The sequence below is a fragment of the Caretta caretta genome, chromosome 14, assembly GCF_965140235.1.
Source record: "Caretta caretta isolate rCarCar2 chromosome 14, rCarCar1.hap1, whole genome shotgun sequence".
Classification (NCBI taxonomy): Eukaryota; Metazoa; Chordata; order Testudines; family Cheloniidae; genus Caretta; species Caretta caretta.
Window position 1 is genome coordinate 42,018,156 of NC_134219.1, and position 22,263 is coordinate 42,040,418.

The window sequence follows — 22,263 nt, forward strand, 5'->3', positions numbered from 1 at the left end:
GAAAAAATGAACAGTCACACCCCTGACAGGTAACTTTCAGTGAAATTAGCCTGTAATTAAAACCCCAAAGGGCTCCCGGCCTCCAATCAGCCCCTGTGCTGGTGGGGAGGGTCACTGAGGCATCCCCCTGTGAGGATGAACCTGGAGGAGCAGCAGCTGTGTGTCTAAGGAGTGATAGTCAGGCTTGGCAGACATTTTTTATAATATAAAATTTTGACAGATAATGTTTATTTTAAGCAATTTTTATATTTATTGATTTAAACTTTCACCGTTGCACAACAATCTGGGTTTTAAGCATTTCATTCCAATTTAAATTTTCACAGTTGTGGGAAATTCTGGGGGGATCAGACAATATTTTGGTCAGGCCAGAACTAATTAATGACACTTGACACTGAGATTCAAAAAGTTGAAGCTTTAGAACCGTTAAAATTGTCTGTGAGGAGCTAAATCTCCTCCCTCCCCCAGCAGCTCCCCCAGGGCAATGACCCAGAGCCTCCCCCACCACCACAGGGACGGAGGCTGAGAGTCCATCTGCTGGCGGCTCAGGGGCCTGTGGAATGTGCTGGGATCTCAGCCTGGGCCCTAGGGGGCAGGTGACCCTGTCACACAACCACGCCCAGCAAGGCCTGCTCCCATTTTCTCCCAGTTTGTCCGTCCCAGCAGAGAGACCAGGGACTGCAGGGAGACCAAGCTCCCGTCCCCCACGTGAGGGCTGGGGCCCAATGCCCGAGGGCAGCCGGTGTGAGGGGAGCTCGCACTAGGGGCCTGCAGGGTACGTGGTGTGGGATAAACAGAGACCTCTCAGGCCACTTGCCCATTGCAGCTGCAGGAGGGGATGTGGGGACAGACGGAGGAGGCCTGGGGCAGTCTGGGAAGCCGCCATCGGGGACACGGCGAGGGAATTCAGCTGTGGCGGGGAAGCCGTGCTGTGCAGAGATGCTGCTGCGGATGCAGCTAGTTACCCGGGTCCAGCGCCGCAGCAGGTTAACAACATGGTTACTAGACGTTGCAGCTCAGCGGAGTGAAGTGCTGCCCTTTTGCTGGTCTCCGCGCGGCTTGAGATCTGTGAGCATCCCTCAAACACCTTTCCCCTGCTGCTGTCTCAGGTACCTGAGTCTTCACTCAGCGTTGCAGAGCAGAGCAGATTCAGTGCTTTGGTACAGGGTTACGGAAAGGAAAGAGACTGGCATGGTACATATAGTACCTGTAATTTCTGTCCCCTGGCTGTCGGATGTACCGTGTGCAGCTGGTTACTTAGAGACATTCAATCAGACAGCTGGGGTGGCCTTTTTCTGCTCTGCCCCTTTCGCAGTAAATGGTGGCTGTAACTTTCCCCACTCCGGTCCCTTTGGCATCACTGGGATGCTGAGACCTTTCAGGATCAGGACACCGAATCGTAAGCTTTCTAGGTCTATTTGCTCAGCATCTGCTTAGAGCTCAGCACCCTGGGGCCCTCATCCTCCACAGACTGTAATGCGAAGAGACACACAGGCATTGTATAGATGGGGAAACTGAGGCGGGGAGAGGGCTGGTTCAATGGGCCCCCTATTCACTGGCTGCAAGGGCCAATGCAGACCTGAGCAGCAGCTTGGCGAGTCCTGAGCTCCAGCCAGAGCTGCATCCCTGGTTTAATGGTCCTAAGGGGCTTTGCCAGGGTACAGAGTACAAGAGATGCAGCTTCACCCTGGCCACACCCCTCTATCCCTTTCTCCCCCTTCCTCCTCCAGCCTGTCCATGCCCCATCCCCACTCCCTCCCGCCCCTCCCAGGAGCACTCCCTGTGCCTGCAGCTGCTGGGGAGGAGGCACAAACAGCCACTCTAGCTGGCATAGGAGCCAGAGCACAATGATGGGCTGGGTCCAAATCGCAAGAATGTCTTTTGATTTAGGGTCCAAATTTGGGGACTGAGCTAAGTGCTGAGGGGCTGGTTCTCCAAGGGGCTGGGCACCGGCAGCGCCCACTGACTCCGGCTGCAGCTGCGAATGTGGGTGGAACACGTGCCCTGAAGTCCTGTGTTTCGAGGAGATAAACTGAGACACCCCAAATTAGGCCACTGTTGTAAATTTAGGCCTCACGGACTTGTCCATTAACAGCAGTACGTGGGCTAAGTCTCACTGTATGTTGCTGTTTATACTAGGTCACTGCTCGGTCCCACGTTTGTAAGCAGCAGAGGTGCTGACCTCATGGGTCCTCCAGAGCTCAAACACCCACTGAAAAAATACAGGGGGAGCTCAGCACCCACCAGCCACAGCTGTTCTGCGGGGCTGCCAATGAGCTGTTTGGTGGCTGGGGGAGGTGCCTGGGGGAGGGCAGAGAGCAGCGAGCTGCAGATTGGCTGCGGCTTCGGGGAGGGGTTGGAGCAGGGGTGGGAAGAGGCAGACAGAGGGCAAGGCGTTAGGGGAGGAGGCAGAGTGGGGGTGGGAAGAGGCGGAGTGAGGGCAGGGCCTCAGGGATGGGCATAGTGGGGGTGTGGCCTCAGGGTGTAGCGGGGGTGAAGCACTCCCAGGGAAAAATAAAAGTCAGCGCCGATGGTAAGCAGAGAGCTAGCAGTGTAAGGCCCATATTATATCCCCAGTGTCTACAGGCAGCCAGTACCCCAGGGATGTAACAAGTTCATAATCTTTCCCACGGGATGGGTAAACCCACCGTTTTGTTCACAGGGCGAGAACCTCAAGGTTAACTTGAACAAAGTGAAAGTAGCGGAAATGTGGCTCCTGTCCACACTGTGCTGAGGTGCCCTGGGGAGACGTGGCTTTCACCTCGTGGCCAAGCCCCTGCCCAGTCTCAAGAAGTGTGAGGGGCACTGAGAAGGAGCCACGTGCCTGGTCGAGGTGCCTCTGACGTCCTAGAGGGGAAAAAGAGAGAAAAGAGCGCTCGGTCTAATATGTCTCACAGTGGGGCCCCTGGTGGGGCTGTCGGACTCTGGGATACGGGGCGATGGCTCTGTGCATGGTAAGTTTAGATCCTCCTTTCAGCAAATGCAGAATGGGGGAAGGGATCAGAGTTTGCAGCAACATCAGGGGATGAGATTTCAGCAAACCATGTGCTGGCAGTTGCAGAATCCAATCCGTGAAAGGCCCCAGCCCAGCAGCCCACCTGGATACATGTGTTATCCGTGCAGTTCTCAGCACACTGGGGAGTTCTGCATAAAAATGGCTGGCTGGGTCTGGCCCACTGAACTCAAGGCCAGCACCAGCCTCTGACAGCCCTGACAACGCTGAGTGCAGGAATGAGAATCAGCCAGTGGCTCCCTAAGGGGTCTGCGGATAAACCAACCTGTCCTGGGAATGGAAAGGGGGAGGCAGCCAAAGACTAGTCAGGGACAGTAAATACTGCAGGGAAAGAATTAGGGAACACAAGCAAACCAGAGAAACGGTAACCGGCAGGCATCAACAAGGATCAGAAGGGATTTTACAAACACCGGAAATCGAGACCCTGCCCTGGCCCCATGGATTCTCTGAGCGAATGGGGCTTTTCATCTCTAACATCTGCACGTCTGTAACTCTGCTAAGAACAATAATAATTCCCGTCTCTGCCATGCACACACTGAGTTACGCTGTGATCTCTGAGTGCCGGACTCCAGCGCCCAGGATTCAGGAGCTGTCCTGTCTCTGTGCAGGGGTCTGGGTGGCTGGAACAGTCTCACCTACAGGAATTCACTCGCTGGCTGCTGGCCCTGCCCCTGCAGCTCACTGATCAGCTTGTTGAGACAAGATATTGGCTTGGAAAAGTTGGTGGCATTTTCACTTAATTTCTTCCCAATCTCCCTGTCCAGTTCCCCCAGCTGGGCCAGCAGAAATTGCTCTTGGTCCTGGTTTCAGAGTAACAGCCGTGTTAGTCTGTATTCGCAAAAAGAAAAGGAGTACTTGTGGCACCTTAGAGACTAACCAATTATTGGAGCATAAGTATGCATCCGATGAAGTGAGCTGTAGCTCACGAAAGCTTATGCTCAAATAAATTGGTTAGTCTCTAAGGTGCCACAAGTCCTCCTTTTCCTCTTGGTCCTGGATATTCCAGCCCAGAGAGTCAAAATGAGAAACAATTTCCTGCCTCTAAGCTTCTGTCTTTCCCTGTGATGGCAGGTCACGGACATGTGGAGACTCATGGGCCATTTCATCACCCTCCTCCTCCCCTAACGCGTACATAGCACTTCTCATTTGTAGAGCTCAAGCACTTTACAGTGAAGGTCAGTGACGTTCTCCCCATTTCACAGATGGGAAACTGAGGCACGGCGCAGTGAAGACCCAGATCCCCAGTGGGACTTAGGTGGCTAAAGCCCAGGTTTCGACCCCTGACTCCCAGAATTAGGTGCCACTGAAATCCAGAAAACCTCTGCCTGGCTGCCTCTAACTCTGCAGGGGCCTCAACTCACTCAGCACCATTTCGATGGGAAAATTTCCCAAGGTTCCTGAATTTCTGCTTCTGGGCCTGGGCCCTGCTGCCTCCTTCTCGGCGTCCAGACACCTGCCTCACGTCTAAACCCCAGAAGGAGCCTCCAAGCAGAAGGCCGGCAGTGGAAAGCCTCTCTTGCCCGTGGGGCCCAATCCTGTAGCAATGCGCTGAGCACCCCTTTTGGATCAGGGCTCAGACAAAACCCAGAGGAGGTGCTGGCAGAGGCTCCTTTATAACATAGAGCCCAGTGGTTAGGACACTCGCCTGGCGTCTGGGAGACTCAAGTTCTACTCCCTGCTCTGCCTGACGGGGAGGAAGGGTTTGAACACAGGTCTCCCACGGCTCAGGTGACTGCCCTAACCACAGGGGTCTGGGATATTCTGATGTGAGGCTCCCACAACCTTTTCTGATCAAGCTGCTTCACATTGGCTAAATAATTAAATAGCCCCTGAGTCAGAGCGAGGGGGTGCAATGAGTCTATAGCAGGGGTGGGCAAACTTTTTGGCCTGAGGGCCACACATGTATGGAGGGGCAGGTAGGGAAGGCTGGGGGAGGCTGTGCTTCCCCAGCCAGGCGTGACCCGGCCCCTGCCCCCTATCCAACCCCGCCCCTCTCCCTGCCCCTTGATTGACCCCCGGATCTCCCACCTCCTGTCCACTCCCCTTGCCCCCTCACTACCCCCTGGGACTGCCACCCCCATCCAAACCCCCTGCTCCCTGTCTGCCCCCCTGGGACCCCCAACCCCATCTAATCCCCCCCCCCCCCCCGCTCCCTGCCATGCCCTGGGAGCCCGCCCCCATCCAACTATCCAAATTTTGTTTCTGGTTTTCATGTTGCAATTTTAGTTTTTCCAATTCCTGTTCCAAATTTTCCTTTTCATACTCACAGGCATGGTGCTTTTCTGTGAGCTTATTTACAGCCTGAGACATAGCACAGGTGACTCGTGCTGCTGTTTGGACTTTCTTGGGAAAATAGCCCTGTTGATTCCCCAACAAGAAGTTGTCCAAACCTTTCTTGTGCAGTGTAGAGACTGCAGTAGTCACACATGGATCAGACCCCAAGCTTTTAAACACCTGTCTTAACAAGCACTCATCAACCATAGCTGGAGGCCTCAGGGTGTCCCCCTTCTTCTCAGGAGTAAACCCACCTTGCTCGCACTTGCAGAACATCATAGACTTGAAGATAACACGAATTCAACTCCATGTGCCTATGTATTTTCCTCTCTCCCAATAATCTGATCCCAATCTGATCCAATCCTCAATTCCTCGGCCACTGAGTCTAATATCTTAAGACAAGAATTTAGCTTATCCAACCAGTTCAGAAACAGTTGACTTAGTCACTGGCACGGTCACCATCCTCGGCTACAAAATATTGAAATGGATCTTTAACGACTGACAGCTGGGCAGAATGTTCCCGGTACCCGTCAACAAGTCAGAATCAGTAGACTCCATGCAAAACAGTTTATTTGAGAAAGAATCACAGACGCAGTATAAGGTTATCTAATGCACATCTCCCTAGTGAGCCTCAATTCCCCAAGCACAAACCCTCAGTATTTATACTGGCCCCACACAGTATTCTGATTGGCTAGCAAAGCGGGTATAACTATCAATCTAGATGAGAATTTATCTCTTTCATTGTCTTCTATTCTCAGTCACCTGATCTATCAAGGATTCCCCCGAGGCAGTGGTTTTCAAAGGAGTCATATGCCCTGTGGACATTTTATTACTAATTTTCTCCTAATTAATACTTTGGAAGGGACTGCAGAAGGGGTACCAACCAGACATCACCCCACGTTGGTGCTCTCATCAATCATTCACTCAAGCTGTCAGTTAAATGCCTTCCAAAGGGGTCATTTTGCCCCGGGTCAGCTTGTGCCAAGCTCACTGATCTTGTGTCTATACATTTTCTTTACCTAGTGAGCCGGCATATTGACTGACAAAGGTCGGTAACAGAACAGATACGCAGAATAGAGAATTTCCACTTTAACCGTTTGAAACTAAGGAGGCCCTGCTCCCAGAATCCTCTAGCAAATTCAAACATGTCAAGCCGTACCACATTCATGTTCACCACATTCATTAATAAGAAGCACAGTAATTCATAATAATTCAGCACCGTCCCAACACCCTGGACAGTGAATCTCCTTGTTTCCACCCCTGTCTCAGTGCGAGGGAGTCGTGCTTCTCCTTCAATGGGTGTCAGTTCCCTGTCACTCCCAGCCTTTTACCTCCCCACAAAAACTCATCAGGGCTCTGCCAGTCCTAACTTTGCCTTGCAGATTAACACTGGGCACAACCTTGTCTCCAGCCCCTGTGATGTGTCCTTCTGTAGTGGCCACCCCGTCTCCACTGGACACTCAGACATTCCCAAGTAGGCCATCGGGACAACACCAGCTTCTTTGATTCATCTGAGGATCAGTGCCAACAGAACATCACAGCACTGAGATGTATTTTTAGTGAAAACAAACAGGAGTTTATTAGTTAAGATTGAAGAGATAGTGAGCGAAGCAGTAAGACCAACAGGTTACAAACCAATCATCAGGTATAACAGGATTCAGATAGGCCGAGTTTAACTTTAACAGGTAAAATCCATGGCTAAAGCATTCTCCTAGGGCCACCAGCCACCACTGATGAAATCCCCCTTTTCATAAATGCAAAGCATGCTCTCTTTTTGGCTTCCTGAAGGACTGCAGGGTGCTGTTCTTGTCCCCCAGTTATAGTCCAGTAAACCGCTGAAGTGATCCCCCCACCATTGTCTGTTCTCCAGTGTGCTCTTTCTGTTGGTCCTATATTCCAGTGGCTCTCAGCCTTTCCCCACCATGGTACCTCTTTCAGGAGTCTGATCTGTCTTGCCTCCTTGGCTCACTGAAAAATGACGTGCTTCCAAAATCTGACAGAAAAAGACAAAAGTGTCACAGCTACTATTAGTGAAAAATTACTTCCTTTCTCTTTTTTATCATATAATTTTAACAAAGAAATCAATTGGAATGAGGGATTTCAAGTGATTAAAAAAATTAATCCTGATTAATCACATGATTATTTGAACTGTTAAACAATAATAGAATACCATTTCTCTAAATATTTTTGGATGTTGTCTCCATTTGCAAATATATTGATTTGAATTACAACACAGAATACAAAGTCTACAGTGCTCACTTTATTTTTTATTACGAGTATTTGCCTGTAAACCCCCCCAAAAGAAATAGTATTTTTCAATTCACCTATTACAAGTAGTGTAGCTCAATCCCTTTATCATGAAAGTTGGACTTACAAATGTAGAATTATGTAAAAAATACCTGCATTCAAAAAATTAATTAATTAATTAAATAAAACAATGTACAATTTCAGAGCCTGTAAGTCCACTCAGTTCTACTTCTTGTTCAGCCAATCGCTTCGACAAACAAGTTTGTTTCCATTTGCAGGAGGTAATGCGGCAAGTGAGACGAGGCAATCTGATGACACGGTTGCAGCCGGAGTCGCAAGATATTTACATGCCAGATGCGCTAAAGATTCCTCTGTCCCTTCATGCTTCAACCACCGTTGCTTAACGTCCCTTCCCCTGGCCTGTTATACCTGCTGCCCATGCTCAGACCAGAGCTGATCATTCTTCAGCTTTTTAGCCTCTTCTAGGTTCTGTGGGGAAAATTTTTCATCTGCCAGTAGGGTTCCCAACTCTCCTGGACTGGACGCCATTTGTGGCAATGGCGTCTGGTCCGGGAGAGTTGGAAACCTTATCTGCCAGAGAAATCCCCTCTGGCTGGCATTTCCCATTTGCCTGCCTCCTGCCGAAGGAGAGTCAATTGGCTTCACCCACGGACATAGCTGCTATCTCCCATTGGGGTGGATTAATTACCTCTCCCGCTGGTGCAGTACAGACAACTGCTCCCTGTAGGAATGGTGCCACTGACCTTCACCCTACTCTTACTAAGCATAAGATTGTGCTGACTGCTTTATACAGGGGTTAAAAAGAGGCAAAGGGGGCAAATCAGAGAAGGGGGGCAGCTAGGGTCTGATCAGGGGGGAAAATTGACTGGTCGGGGGGGTCATGAACCTGACAAACACCTGCCAGGAATGGTCCAGATAATACTTAGTCCTGCCATGAGTGCAGGGGACAAACTGTTCTCTGTCATCATTTGTTCCATCAGAGAGCAGTTGTTTTTCCAATAGCGGTTTCTTACAAACCTTTTACATATCTGCAACTGGTGCAGGTAGCACATTCCTACCGGGAACAGTTTCCTGTACGACACTCGCCAGTTCCCACTGTGTGCAGAGCAGGGGGGAAGCCAACCCACGCAGTGCGGAGGGCTGAGACAGCCACCCCTGCGGGGAGCTGAAAGACACCTGAAGAGGGGAAGGGGGTGTAGAAAACGTGGGATTGTGGCGGGGGGGATGAAGGACGGCTCAGGGGCAGGAGGGGGATGGAGTGGGCAGGGCAGGGGGCATGGGGTAACGCAGGGGAATAGAGAAGACTTATGGGCCAGACGGGAACAGAGCTGCAATAGAAGGAAACTGGTGGTGGGGGTCACTGAGAGGAGAAGGAGGGATGTCAGGCTGGGGGAAGCTGGGAGTAGACTGTGAGAGCAAGAGCAGACTGGCTGGAGGAGGGAGGGAAAGAGGGTGGGGTCAGGGAGAAGGAGAGGGAAAGATACAATGGCAGCTCCTCACCCCATGGGGCAGGAGAGGGGGAGGGGCATTCTTTTACTGCAAATAGTCAGGGAAGCTTTGGGGGTAGGTGGAGGTTTCTGCCTAAGGGCTCTGAAGCTACAAGGCAGGTGTCCAGACTAGGGATGAAAATAGCATTTTACAAAAGTAACCGTTTCAACTATTAAAATTGTATTGGTTACACGTTAAAGGAATTCACAACATAGGCCCCCGCCCAGGATACTGGCTCTCGCCCCCACCCGGCATCCCTGCTGCCACCATGACTGGTTTAGCCGTGCAAAGCACAGGCAGACAGGCTGGAATTGCTCTGGGCCCAGTGGAATGATTTTTAGAGAAGGGGTGCGGTGTCCCCCCTTATCCCTCTCTGTGCCCCCCCATCCCGTTGAGGTGGGGCCGGGAGTAGGGCCATGGCTTCGGGGGGGGGGGGGGGGGTCGGGATGCAGACAGGGGTAAGGAGCCTGACACTGGACGCGGAAGGTGATGAAGTCATCCCTGCAGTACTGTCATTTCCTCCCCCCATGGGGTGTCCCGGTCCATGGCCTGCACCCCGTGGAACCCTGGGGGAGGGCAGGGACAGAACTAGGTTAGCAGCCAGAAGTGCTCAAAGATCAGGAGTCTCCCCCATCCCCATCAGCTGACAGAGATTACCAAAGGGGGGGGGCTTTTTATTTGTCCTCTGGATTTGCTCCTTTCTGAGGACGCTGGGAAGAAAGGTCCTGTCACCGAGAGCCTGAGGGCGTGTGGCCACCGCCAGAGCACGGGTCTAACCCGCAGCATCCCTGCAGCACAGCCAGGGCCTGGGCAGGAGGCCTGGGACGTGGGAGGGACAGACTGTGAACTGCCCTGGCATTCCAGAGACCCTGGTTGTGCTTCCCCAGGGCCCACAGAGTGGGGCTAAGTGTTTTCCTTTCACCTTTCCCATTGCTTCCTGATTTCTTTTATTAGCTGCTGTTTAATAAATTGCATTTGTTCCGGGGTATAGACAATGGTCAGGGAAGAGGCCAGAGAAGCATCCAGAGTGGAGAAAGTACCCAGAGTGGGGACGCTTTAGCCCGTGTCCTGAGTGGTCACAACCAGGTTGGGGGGGGCCGAGCCCCACAGGAAGCCAGGGCCCAGCCTTGTCAGGGTTATAAGGACTTTGCTACACAGGAGAGTGGAAGGGGAGCCCTCAAAGTGAGGCAGGCTCTGGGTGAGGGAAGAGGGAGCAAGGACTCAGATCCTTCTGCTATTTGATTCCACCAGGGCAGTGTTTAAGTCAGGAAAGTTCCCCACAGTAAGGGGTCCATTTCTCTGCCTACCTCTGTGCATGTTTACTGGTTTCCCCGAAAGTGCATTAACTAATTTAGGGAAAAATGTCAGATCCTCCACCAGTGAGAGTTGCTGTCCGCTGAGAACCCCTGGGCTCGATGCTCATGAGGGGCCCTTCTGAACTTAGAGCCTGGGAGTGTAACAGGAGCCGGGCACAGGGATGCCGCAGCGCGGTGGGTTGATCGCTAGGACCCGGGAGCGGCTGGGGGGCGGCTCTGGGGGGAGCGATCGCGGGTCTCAGCCCGGCCCAGGAAGTGACTCGCAGCCGCTGCGGGGACTCTGGCTCCCGGCGAGATCCCCGCGCCCCGGCGGCTGGTGCTGGGAGCCCGGAGCCCGGGCTGCAGCCGGGAGAGGGGAACCTCCAGCCGGGCCCTGCCCGCTGCTCCCCGGGAGCCTCTCCCAGGGCAGAGCCCCCAGCCCGGCCAGGGCCCCTTCCCGGCCCGGCCCCTGCCCCGGGGGGCCCCGCTCGGAGGGAAGGTAAGAGAGACCCGCCCCCCCCGGCACCCCCGGGCTGCAGGGGGCGGGTTTGGCCCCGGGCTGCTCCCCGCGGAGCTGGCTGCGATTCCCTGCCCCGGGCCCAGGAAAGCTGCCGCCAGCCCCCGGTGTTTGCGGGGCGGGGGCAGGATCACGTTACCCCCTCCACCCGCAATCTGCCTTTTTGTTTCCCTGCCCTGGCCGGGCTGGTGTGGACGGGGGCTGCAGATCAGGGAGATGTGAGGGGGGCAAATAGGGAGGGGCAGAAGGGGGGCCGGGGCCAAACTGAATGACAGTATTCTTGTCAGCAAGTTAAGGAAGTATGGGCTGGATGAATGCACTATAAGGTGGGTAGAAAGTTGGCTAGATTGTCGGGCTCAACGGGTAGTGATCAATGGCTCCATGTCTAGTTGGCAGCCGGTATCAAGTGGAGTGCCTCAAGGGTCGGTCCGGGGGTCGGTTTTGTTCAATATCTTCATAAATGATCTGGAGGATGGTGTGGATTGCACTCTCAGCAAATTTGCGGATGATACTAAACTGGGAGGAGCGGTAGATACGCTGGAGGGGAGGGATAGGATACAGAAGGACCTAGACAAATTGGAGGATTGGGCCAAAAGAAATCTGATGAGGTTCAATAAGGATAAGTGCAGGGTCCTGCACTTAGGATGGAAGAATCCAATGCACCGCTACAGACTAGGGACCGAATGGCTAGGGAAAAGGACCTAGGGGTGACAGTGGACGAGAAGCTGGATATGAGTCAGCAGTGTGCCCTTGTTGCCAAGAAGGCCAATGGCATTTTGGGATGTATAAGTAGGGGCATAGCCAGCAGATCGAGGGACGTGATCGTTCCCCTCTATTCGACATTGGTGAGGCCTCATCTGGAGTACTGTGTCCAGTTTTGGGCCCCACACTACAAGAAGGATGTGGATAAATTGGAGAGAGTCCAGCGAAGGGCAACAAAAATGATTAGGGGTCTAGAACACATGACTTATGAGGAGAGGCTGAGGGAGCTGGGATTGTTTAGCCTGCAGAAGAGAAGAATGAGGGGGGATTTGATAGCTGCTTTCAACTACCTGAAAGGGGGTTCCAAAGAGGATGGCTCTAGACTGTTCTCAATGGTAGCAGATGACAGAACGAGGAGTAATGGTCTCAAGTTGCAGTGGGGGAGGTTTAGATTGGATATTAGGAAAAACTTTTTCACTAAGAGGGTGGTGAAACACTGGAATGCGTTACCTAGGGAGGTGGTAGAATCTCCTTCCTTAGAGGTTTTTAAGGTCAGGCTTGACAAAGCCCTGGCTGGGATGATTTAACTGGGAATTGGTCCTGCTTCGAGCAGGGGTTTGGACTAGATTACCTTCAGGGGTCCCTTCCAACCCTGATATTCTATGATTCTATGATTCAGGGTGGAGGCCCCAGCTGGGGGTCGGGGAGGGAGCGGGGCCCAGGGGCACAATCGGGGGGGGGGGGCAGCACAGGCTCTGGATCTGGGCTGGCGGGGCCCTGATGCACCCCCTGGCTTGAAGGGGTTTCCATCCTATCCAGGCTTTACAGTTTGGTTCAATGGCTCTCAGCCCCCCTGTTATAAATATAAAGGGAAGGGAAACCACTTTTCTGTACACAGTGCTATAAAATCCCTCCTGGCCAAAGGCAACATCCTGTTACCTGTGAAGGGTTCAGAAGCTCAGCTAACCTGGCTGGCACCTGACCCAAAGGACCAATAAGGGGAAAAGATACTTTCAAATCTTGGGGGGGGGGGGAGGCTTTTGTTTGTGCTCTTTGTTTACGTGGTTGTTCTCTCTTGGGACTGAGAGAGGCCAGACAGAAATCCATCTTCTCCAACCCATCCTAATCCAAGTCTCCAATTTTGCAACCAGTATAAGTACAGGCAAGGCGGATTCGTTTATCTTTTGTTTTATGTGAATTTTCCCTGTGTTAAGAGGGGGGTTTATTCCTGTTTTCTGTAACTTTAAGGTTTTGCCCAGAGGGGGATCCTCTGTGTTTTGAATCTGAATGCCCTGTAAAGTATTTTCCATCCTGATTTTACAGAGATGAGTTTTACCGCTCTTTTTTTTTTTTTTAATAAAATCCTTTTTTTAAGAACCTGACTGATTTTTACATTCTTCCAAGATCCAGGGGTTTGGGTCTTTGATGATTTTGTAACCAATTGGTTAGGATATTATTCTCAAGCCTCCCCAGGAAAGGGGGTGTGTAGGGTTTGGGGGGGCTATTTTGGGGGGAAGACGTCTCCAAGTGGTCTCTTTCCCTGTTCTTTGTTTAAAACATTTGGTGGTGCCAGCATACTGTTCAAGCACAAGGCAAAGTTGGTACCTTGGGGAAGTTTTTAACCTAAGCTGATAAGAATAAGCTTAGGGGGTCTTTCATGTGGGTCCCCACTTCTGTACCCTAGAGTTCAGAGTGGGGAAGGAACCTTGACACCCCACTGTACAGATTGTTTCAGCCCCCCTGCCTGGGACTAGGAGCTGGGAAGAAGAACGAGGTACAGCTGGTGGGGGATGAATCTAGGGCTGGGGGAGGCAAGTCCCCCTCCCACTGTAGGGGCAGGACCCCAGACCCTGAGCACCCCCAACATCTCCCCCGACCTGCTGAGCATGTGGCCCCAGCCTTCCCGGTCCTGGGGCCCAGGGAGGGCACATGGCCCCAGCCTGAACCCCCGGGGGCAGCCTAAGGAGAAGCCTGACATGCTCCTCACAGGGGCCGTGCACCCCACCTCCGCAGTCAGCTGTGACTCTCAGCCAGCTTGGAAAACAGAAGGGTTTATTGGTCGCTGAGAAAACCGTGTGGAACAGAGCTTCTTAGCACAGAAATCAGGAGCATTCAGCAAAGTCCATCTTGGGGGGAATCCAGAGTCCCGAGCCCTGGGCTCTCCCCGCTGAGCCCCAAATCAGGAGACTGACCCACTTCCAGCCCCGCATCCTCAGAGACCTCAGGATACAGAATTTTGGCCATTCTCTGTGACCACGCAGCCACTCTGCAGTGACACCTGCCCTCTTGAGGTCTCCGCAGTAACCACTCACCTGTATCCCACCAGCTTGATAGTTGAGTAATACATGGGGAAACTGAGGCACTCACACATTATTCAGAGAAAAAATTAAGAACATTCCCCCTTCATCACACCCCTCTGAGACCAGCCCCAGGGGCACTTTCGCAGTGACTGGAACCACTCTGACTATACCAGCCCCTGAGCCTGAACCTCCAGGTGATGGAGAGACCTGGGGAAAGGGTTGGAGCTAGGCAGGGAAATGACTCTGCACAAAGAGCTGATTTCAGGGACTGGCTGGTGAGTTTGGCCTAGAAGGGGAGGGGCTCCCTGTGTCTGTGAGTCCCAGAGCTCCTGCCCTCAGTGACACAGCCAGCTTCAAACCCCTGTTACCAGTGTCAGTGGCTGAGCTGCCTAATGAGAGCAAAGGGCTATGGTAATGGGACAGTCACCTGTTCTCCCAGGTTGAGGGAAGAAGATAAAAAAGGAGAGCGGAGAGACTTGAAGGGCAGCAGCAGCAAGAAGTGGGGAGGGAGGTTCCCAGCCCTGCCCAGATCCATTCCCTGCACCCTCGGGGCAGTCCGCTCTCCTGGGAACAAGAGCAGGAGCTGAGAGAGGAAAAGCCAGTTGCTCGCTCTGCTGAGCACCGCACTACGGAGGGAGACGGGAGAGAGCTAGAGGGGGTCACAATACACTGTAGGGCGATACCCTGAAGTGACTCCTTTGATCTGCTCTTTTTCCAGCGTTTCGCTTGGAGATACTGCTCTGGGGAGGTTTAGAAGGGACGTGCTGGGTTAGTTCTAAGCAGGGGGGGCTGGCTGGGGAGGTAATGAACTAACTGGGTTTGTTCCTGGCATGGCAGAGTCATAGAATCAGAGCGTCTGTCTGCAGGGAGAGAGCCTGGGGGGAATCGGGGAGTGACATGGACTCCAGCCCCTTATGAAACCTGCCCAATCTCCCTGCTCCTCCGACAGGCTGAGGAATTGTGTCCACGTTTCGCTTCAGATTGTCCCATCTTGCAGGGGACAGGGCAGGGAAATGGCTGTGATGGAGCCAGCTCAGGTAGGGGATTTTCAGGGGGCTTTTGGTGGTGGGGGAGGGGTAGTGTAAAGGTGTTAATCACCCGGGGTGGGACGGGGTGCGATAAACCTGCTGGAACGTGATCAACCTGGGTCTGATTTTCTGAAAAGGCCCATTGACGGGGGGAGGGAGGGGAAACAATCCCCCATTTCTGAACCAGGAAACACCCCCCTGGGCAGGGCTGGGAAAATGGACCAGACTCCCAGTGCTGGAGCCTGACCCACTGGCCAGAGGCTGCTGTGAAATACAAAGGGAAGCTGTCAAGGTTCCTGTCCCTGTCCGTGGCTCAGAGCTCTGCTTCCCGTCTCAGCCTATGGCTGGCAGGCGAGTGGGAAATGAGAAGACCCTGCCCCGCTCCGTGTGCTGGGGAGGACAAGGAGCTCTCACCTTCTCCCACCCCCTGAAGCCTCCCAGCTACTCTGAGCAGGGTGCGGGGAGGATTCTGCTTCTCTCTCCGTCCTACCCCATGACTAGTGGGATTGTGGCTGGGGCAGCAGGTGCTGAGTGGGGGATTCTTGTTGTTTCAGATGCTGGTGACCTTTGAGGAGGTGGCTGTGTATTTCACCCAGGGGCAGGGGGCTTTGCTGGACCCTGCTCAGAGAGCCCTCTACAGGGATGTCATGCAGGAGAACTACGAGACAGTGACCTCGCTGGGTAAGGGATTCCTGGCCCCTTGGTTATTGGAAACTGGGGAGGTCTGCGTGTCTGACACCGGTCAGGTTCTTCGCTCATCATGCTCCAATGAGAAGAGGGTGTCAAAACTTAAGGCACATACTGAATCATCCCCACCCAACCCCCCTATCTTGCAAGGTGGAGAAGCCGTGCATTGTCCTGTCTGTGTTGTTTCTCTGTCGCAAACAGAATCCCTCTTCTCCCCCCTCCTTGGGAACAGCTCCAGTCATGTGGAGGGCTCTGGGTTTGGCAGGTTTAGAAATAGGCAGGGGTTTAACACGAGAGCTGGGTGTGCATCACAATTGCCCTCACCTCCTGAGACGTCTGCCTCCCGCAAGGGGGTTAAGTGACCACATTCCTGTCCTCTTAGATTCCACATTCCCCAGCACAGCACTGGGACAGGTGTCACCCATGGAATATCCTTTCTGACAGATGCTCTCTCAATCCTCCACAAACCCTGATCTGGTCTGATTTCACTCCCTGTACAGGATTTCCCCTTCCCAAACCTGGCCTGATCACCCGGCTGGAACAAGGGGAAGAGCCGTGGGTGCCCGATCTCCAGGCCTGTGATGAAAGAGAGATCCCAAGAGGTGCCCACACAGGTGAGCGCTGACATACAAATCATGTGGTGAATGAAAGAAAAAGTTGAGAATCCCAAAAATGATATATTAGTAAGTGCCCTCAGTTCCTTCCTCATCTCACCCAGAGCAGGGCTGCAGGCAGCAGATATCACTGACATCGCTTCCTGCGTGTCCTGTTCACTGCAGGAGTTTCCTTCCCAACTGGGAAGTGGAGGCAGAATCCAATTGCTCCATCTCTGCAGCTTTAGTATGTTGGGTTTTCCCTCAGTTCTATTCCTCTTAATTTCTCCTCAGCAGAATGACTCCTGTCTGCATTGTCTCTCTCCCTGCAGGTGATGAGAGAGTGAGTGAGAAGAAGGAGGGGAATCAACATCAGGAAATTCCTGGGCATGGGGAACCACAGGGGATTTTTGTGGGAAGAGCTGAAGGGAATTTTTCCCAGTGCTTGGCACAGAGAGAAGCCTGGGGAAATTGGCAGAGGTCAAAGAGGCTGCTGGGAAACCACTCAAGGGAGCAACTGGATGGATCTATTATATGTGGGGAAGGACACAGGGATCCCACAGCCCGGCAGACAACCCCCAAGGAAGACAAACGCTATGAATGCCTCGGTTATGGGAAAGGATTCATTCTGAGACCGGCGCTTCTTATGCTTCAGGCAATAAATACTGGAGAGAAAACACTTCAATGCTTGGACTGTGGGGAAAACTTCAATAAGCGCTCAGATCTTAATAACCATGGGAGAAGCCACATGGGAGAGAAACCCTCTGGGTGTCTTGAGAGCAGGAATTCTTTGAATTGGAAGTCAGCACTGATTACACATCAGCTAATCCACAGAGGAGAGAGACCCCACAAGTGCTTAGACTGTGGGAAAAAATTCGTTCGAAGGTCAGGCCTAATTAAACATCAGAAAATCCACACAGGAGAGAGACCCCATCAGTGTTTAGACTGTGGGAAAACTTTCATACAGAGGTCAGACCTTGTTAAACATCAAGCAGTCCACACTGGAGAGAGACCCCATAAGTGCTTAGAGTGTGGAAAAAGTTTCACAGAAAGGCCAACCCTTCTTAAACATCAGGTAATCCACACAGGAGAGAGACCCCATAAGTGCTTGGACTGTGGGAAAAGTTTCACATGGCGATCAGCCCTGGTTACACATCAGAGAATACACACGGGAGAGAGACCCCATAAGTGCTTAGACTGTGGGAAAAGTTTTATACAGAGGTCAAATCTACTTAATCATCAGGCAATCCACACTGGAGAGAGACCTCATAAGTGCTTAGACTGTGGAAAAAGTTTCACAGAAAGGCCAACCCTTCTTAAACATCAGCTAATCCACACAGGAGAAAGACCCCATAAGTGCTTAAACTGTGGAAAAAGTTTCACAGAAAGGTCAACCCTTCTTAAACATCAGGTAATCCACACAGGAGAGAGACCCCATAAGTGCTTGGACTGTGGGAAAAGTTTCACATGGAGATCAGCCCTGGTGACACATCAGAGAATACACACAGGAGAGAGACCCCATAAGTGCTTACACTGTGGAAAAAGTTTCACAGAAAGGCCAACCCTTCTTAAACATCAGGTAATCCACACAGGAGAGAGACCCCACAAGTGCTTAGACTGTGGGAAAAAATTCATACGGAGGTCAGGCCTAATTAAACATCAGAAAATCCACACAGGAGAGAGACCCCATCAGTGCTTAGAATGTGGGAAAAGTTTCATACAGAGGTCAGACCTTGTTAAACATCAAGCAGTCCACACCGGAGAGAAACCCCATAAGTGCTTAGACTGTGGAAAAAGTTTCACAGAAAGGCCAACCCTTCTTAAACATCAGGTAATCCACACAGGAGAGAGACCCCATAAGTGCTTGGACTGTGGGAAAAGTTTCACATGGAGATCTGCCCTGGTGACACATCAGAGAATACACACAGGAGAGAGACCCCATAAGTGCTTAGACTGTGGGAAAAGTTTCATACAGAGGTCAAACCTACTTAATCATCAGGCAACCCACACAGGAGAGAGACCTCATAAGTGCTTAGACTGTGGAAAAAGTTTCACAGAAAGGCCAACCCTTCTTAAACATCAGGTAATCCATACAGGAGAGAGACCCCATAAGTGCTTGGATTGTGGGAAAAGTTTCACATGGAGATCAGCCCTGGTTACACATCAGAGAATACACACAGGAGAGAGACCCCATAAGTGCTTACACTGTGGAAAAAGTTTCACAGAAAGGCCAACCCTTCTTAAACATCAGGTAATCCACACAGGAGAGAGACCCCACAAGTGCTTAGACTGTGGGAAAAAATTCATATGGAGGTCAGGCCTAATTAAACATCAGAAAATCCACACAGGAGAGAGACCCCATAAGTGCTTAGAATGTGGGAAAAGTTTCATACAGAGGTCAGACCTTGTTAAACATCAAGCAGTGCACACCAGAGAGAAACCCCATAAGTGCTTAGACTGTGGAAAAAGTTTCACAGAAAGGCCAACCCTTCTTAAACATCAGGTAATCCACACAGGAGAGAGACCCCATAAGTGCTTGGACTGTGGGAAAAGTTTCACATGGAGATCTGCCCTGGTGACACATCAGAGAATACACACAGGAGAGAGACCCTATAAGTGCTTAGACTGTGGGAAAAGTTTCATACAGAGGTCAAACCTACTTAATCATCAGGCAACCCACTCAGGAGAGAGACCTCATAAGTGCTTAGATTGTGGAAAAAGTTTCACAGAAAGGTCAACCCATCTTAAACATCAGCTAATCCACACAGGAGAGAGACCCCACAAGTGCTTAGACTCTGGGAAAAAATTGGTACGGAGATTTGGCCTAACTAAACATCAGAAAATCGACACAACAGATACCCCATCAGTGCTTAGACTGTGGGAAAAGTTTCATACAGAGGTCCCACCTTGTTAAACATCAAGCAATCCATACAAGATGGAGACCATAATACCATAAGACTCTGGGAAAGGTTTCAGAAACAGATCAGCCCTTCTAAACAACAGGCAGTCCACGCACGAGAGAGACCCCCGTAAGTGCTTTGACTTTGGAAAAATGTTTCAAATAGATGTTATCCCTTGTTTTACATCAGAGAATCCACACACAGGAGTAACCCCATAACTGCTTAGCCTGTGAAAGACTTTTGAAATGGAAGTCAGAACTTGTTTCAAATTAGGCAATCCACACAGGAGAGAGACCCCATAAATGTTTGGATCATGTGAAAAGTTTCACACAAAGATTAAATCTTATAACACTCAGAGGATCCACACAGGAGAGAGACCCCATCAGCACTGACTGGAAGAAGATAGTAGGGCTGTTGATTAATTGCTGTTAACTCGTGTGATTAATTCAAAAAAATCCATTGTGGTTAGAAAAATTAATCTCAGTGAATCACATTGTTAAACAATAGAATACCAGTTGAAATTTGTTAAATGTTTTTGGATGTTTTTCTATGTTTTCATATCTATTGATTTCTCTCACAACAAAGAATAGAAAGTGTACAGTGCTCACTTTATATTATTTTTGATTTCAAATATTTGTACTGCAAACATGCAAAACAAAAATAGCATTTTTCAGTTCCCCTCATACAAGTGCTGTCGTGCAATCTCTTTATCAGGAAAGTGTAACTTAGAAACATAGATGATTTTAATTATATAAGTGAACTGAAAAATAAAGCAATTATTTTTAAAGTTTAAATAGTTTAAAGCCTAGAAGTCCACTCAGTGCTACTTCTTTTTCTGCCACTCGCTAAGACAAACAAGTTTGTTTACATTTACGGGAGCGAATGCTGCCTGCTTCTAATTTATGATGTCACCGGAAAGTGTGAGAAGGCGTTCCCATGGCATGTTTGTAGCTGGCAGCACAGGTATTTAAGTGCAAGATATGCTAAACATGCCTATGTCCCTTCGGCCACCATTTCAGTGGAGGATGCTCATTTAAAAAAAATAATGCATTAATTACATTTTTGACTGAACTCCTTGAAGGAGACTTGTATGTCCCCTGTCCTGTTTTACACACGTTCTGCCAAATATGTCATCATATCGAAGTCACGGAGAATGACCTAGCACATGGGGGGACACTTTCACTGCAGATTTGACAAAACGCAAAGAAAGTAACTATCTGAGATTTCGAAAGATAGCTACAGCACTCGGCCCAAGGTTTAAGAATCTGAAGTGTCTTCCAAAATCTGAGAGGGACGAGGTGTGGAGCATGCTTCCAGAAGTCTTAAAAGAGGAACACGCTGATTGGGAAACTGCAGAACCCGAACCACCAAAATAGAAAATCAACTTTCTGGTGGTGGCATCTGACTCAGTTGAAGAAAATGAGCACGTGTCGGTCTGGTCTGCTTCGGATCGTTATTGATTAGAACCCGTCATTAGCATGGAGGCATGTCCTCTGGAATGGTGGTTCCAGCAGGAAGGGACCTAGGACCCTTTAGAGCATCTGGCACGTAAATATCTTGTGACGCCGGCTGCAACAGTGTCACGTGAACGCCTATTTTCACTTTCAGGTGACCTTGTAAACAAGAAGCGGGCAGCATGATCTCCTGCACATTGTAACCAAACTTGTTCTTCTGAGTGATTGGCCGAACAAGCAGTAGGATTGAGTGGAGTTGTAGGCTCCAAAGTTTTACATTTGAATGCAGTTATTTTTTGTACATAATTCTACATTTGTAAGTTCAACTTTCATGATAAAGAGATTGCATACAGTAGTTGCAGTTGGTGGATTGAAAAATACTATTTCTTTTGTTTTTTACAGTGCAAGTATTTGTAATAAAAAATATAAAGTGATCACCGTACACTTCGTATTCTGTAAAAACAACAAGGAGTCCTTGTGGCACCTTAGAGACTAACACATTTCTTTGGGCATAAACTTTTGTGAGCTATAACCCATCATCAGATGCATGGAGTGTATTCTGTGTTGCAGTTGAAATCAATATATTTGAAAATGTATAAAACATCCAAAATATTTAAATAAATGGTATTTTATTATTGTTTAAGAGCACGGTTAATCACGATTAATTTTTTTAATCACTTGACAGCCCTAGAACATAGTAATTGTAGTAGTCTATGTTAATCTGTAACGAGATATAGATTAACAGTATAACCAAAGGGTTTCTGTCGACGACTGTATTTTGTTAATTCAGAAGTCAAAAGGAAATATTAACATTTAAATGAAACTTGGGTGTAATAATGTCATTGTATATATATCTCTTTTTAAAGTTTGTGGTAAACTGTCTATGAACTGCTTTATAGATAATTACCTTATATTAATCCATGTAGTTTTATTACCTGTGATGTTTGGGAAATAGGAGGTTACTTCCAAAACCTATTGTTCACCCAAGGACTGCCTGCTGTCGAGAGGCTGCAAAAACTTCTATATAAACTCTTGGGACCTGATCCTTTTATCTCAGATCTTCTTAAGCTTTCTTCAGGGGGAGTTCGAGTCGTAAGACTGAGATCTCCAGTCCTCTCTGGACCGCCCTGATATTGAACATTTGGACATTGGACTAGAACGTGATGAAATGATTCTGAAAAGGACTCTTTTCAATTATAACGCGTCATCTCTATGGTGAAACTGACCTATGGACTCTATTCGCATTTGTATGTCTAATGATCTTTTAGCCAATACTGCCTTTTCTTCTTTTAATAAATCGTACTTTAGTTAACAAGAATTGGCTGTAAGCGTGGACTTGGGTAAGAACTGAAGTATTCATTAACTTGGTGGGTAACATGTCTGATCCTTTGGGATTGGTAGAATTCTTTATATGATGAAGATTTTCAGGAATCCCCATCAGAATCTCAGAGGACATTTTCCCACATCAGGTATCGTTAAAGACCTTCCTCTGTTCCTCTGTATTTTGTTACAGCATCTCCCATACCATGAACGGTTTACAGAGCTGAATGATACCTCATGCCTGTGCCAGGTAACTTTCAGTGAAATTAGCCTGAAATTAAAATCCAAAGTTATTACCCATTACACTACGGAATAAGGTCGAATTTATAGAAGTCGGTTTTTTAGAAATCGGTTTTATATATTCGAGTGTGTGTGTCCCCACAGAAAATGTTCTAAGTGCATTAAGTGCATTAACTCGGCGGAGCGC

At 49.9% G+C, this 22,263-nt stretch overlaps 1 protein-coding gene across 1 annotated transcript; it reads left to right on the plus strand.

The window, feature by feature from the left end:
• Nucleotides 1-9,508: 9,508 nt before the first annotated feature.
• On the plus strand, nt 9,509-21,834 carry LOC142068376 (uncharacterized). Its single transcript, XM_075119788.1, is given in 6 exon segments — nt 9,509-10,834; nt 14,804-14,891; nt 15,437-15,563; nt 16,070-16,183; nt 16,495-19,018; nt 19,020-21,834. Coding segments are annotated over 6 exon segments (3,261 nt in total). The 5' UTR covers nt 9,509-10,517; the 3' UTR covers nt 19,111-21,834.
• Nucleotides 21,835-22,263: the final 429 nt, after the last annotated feature.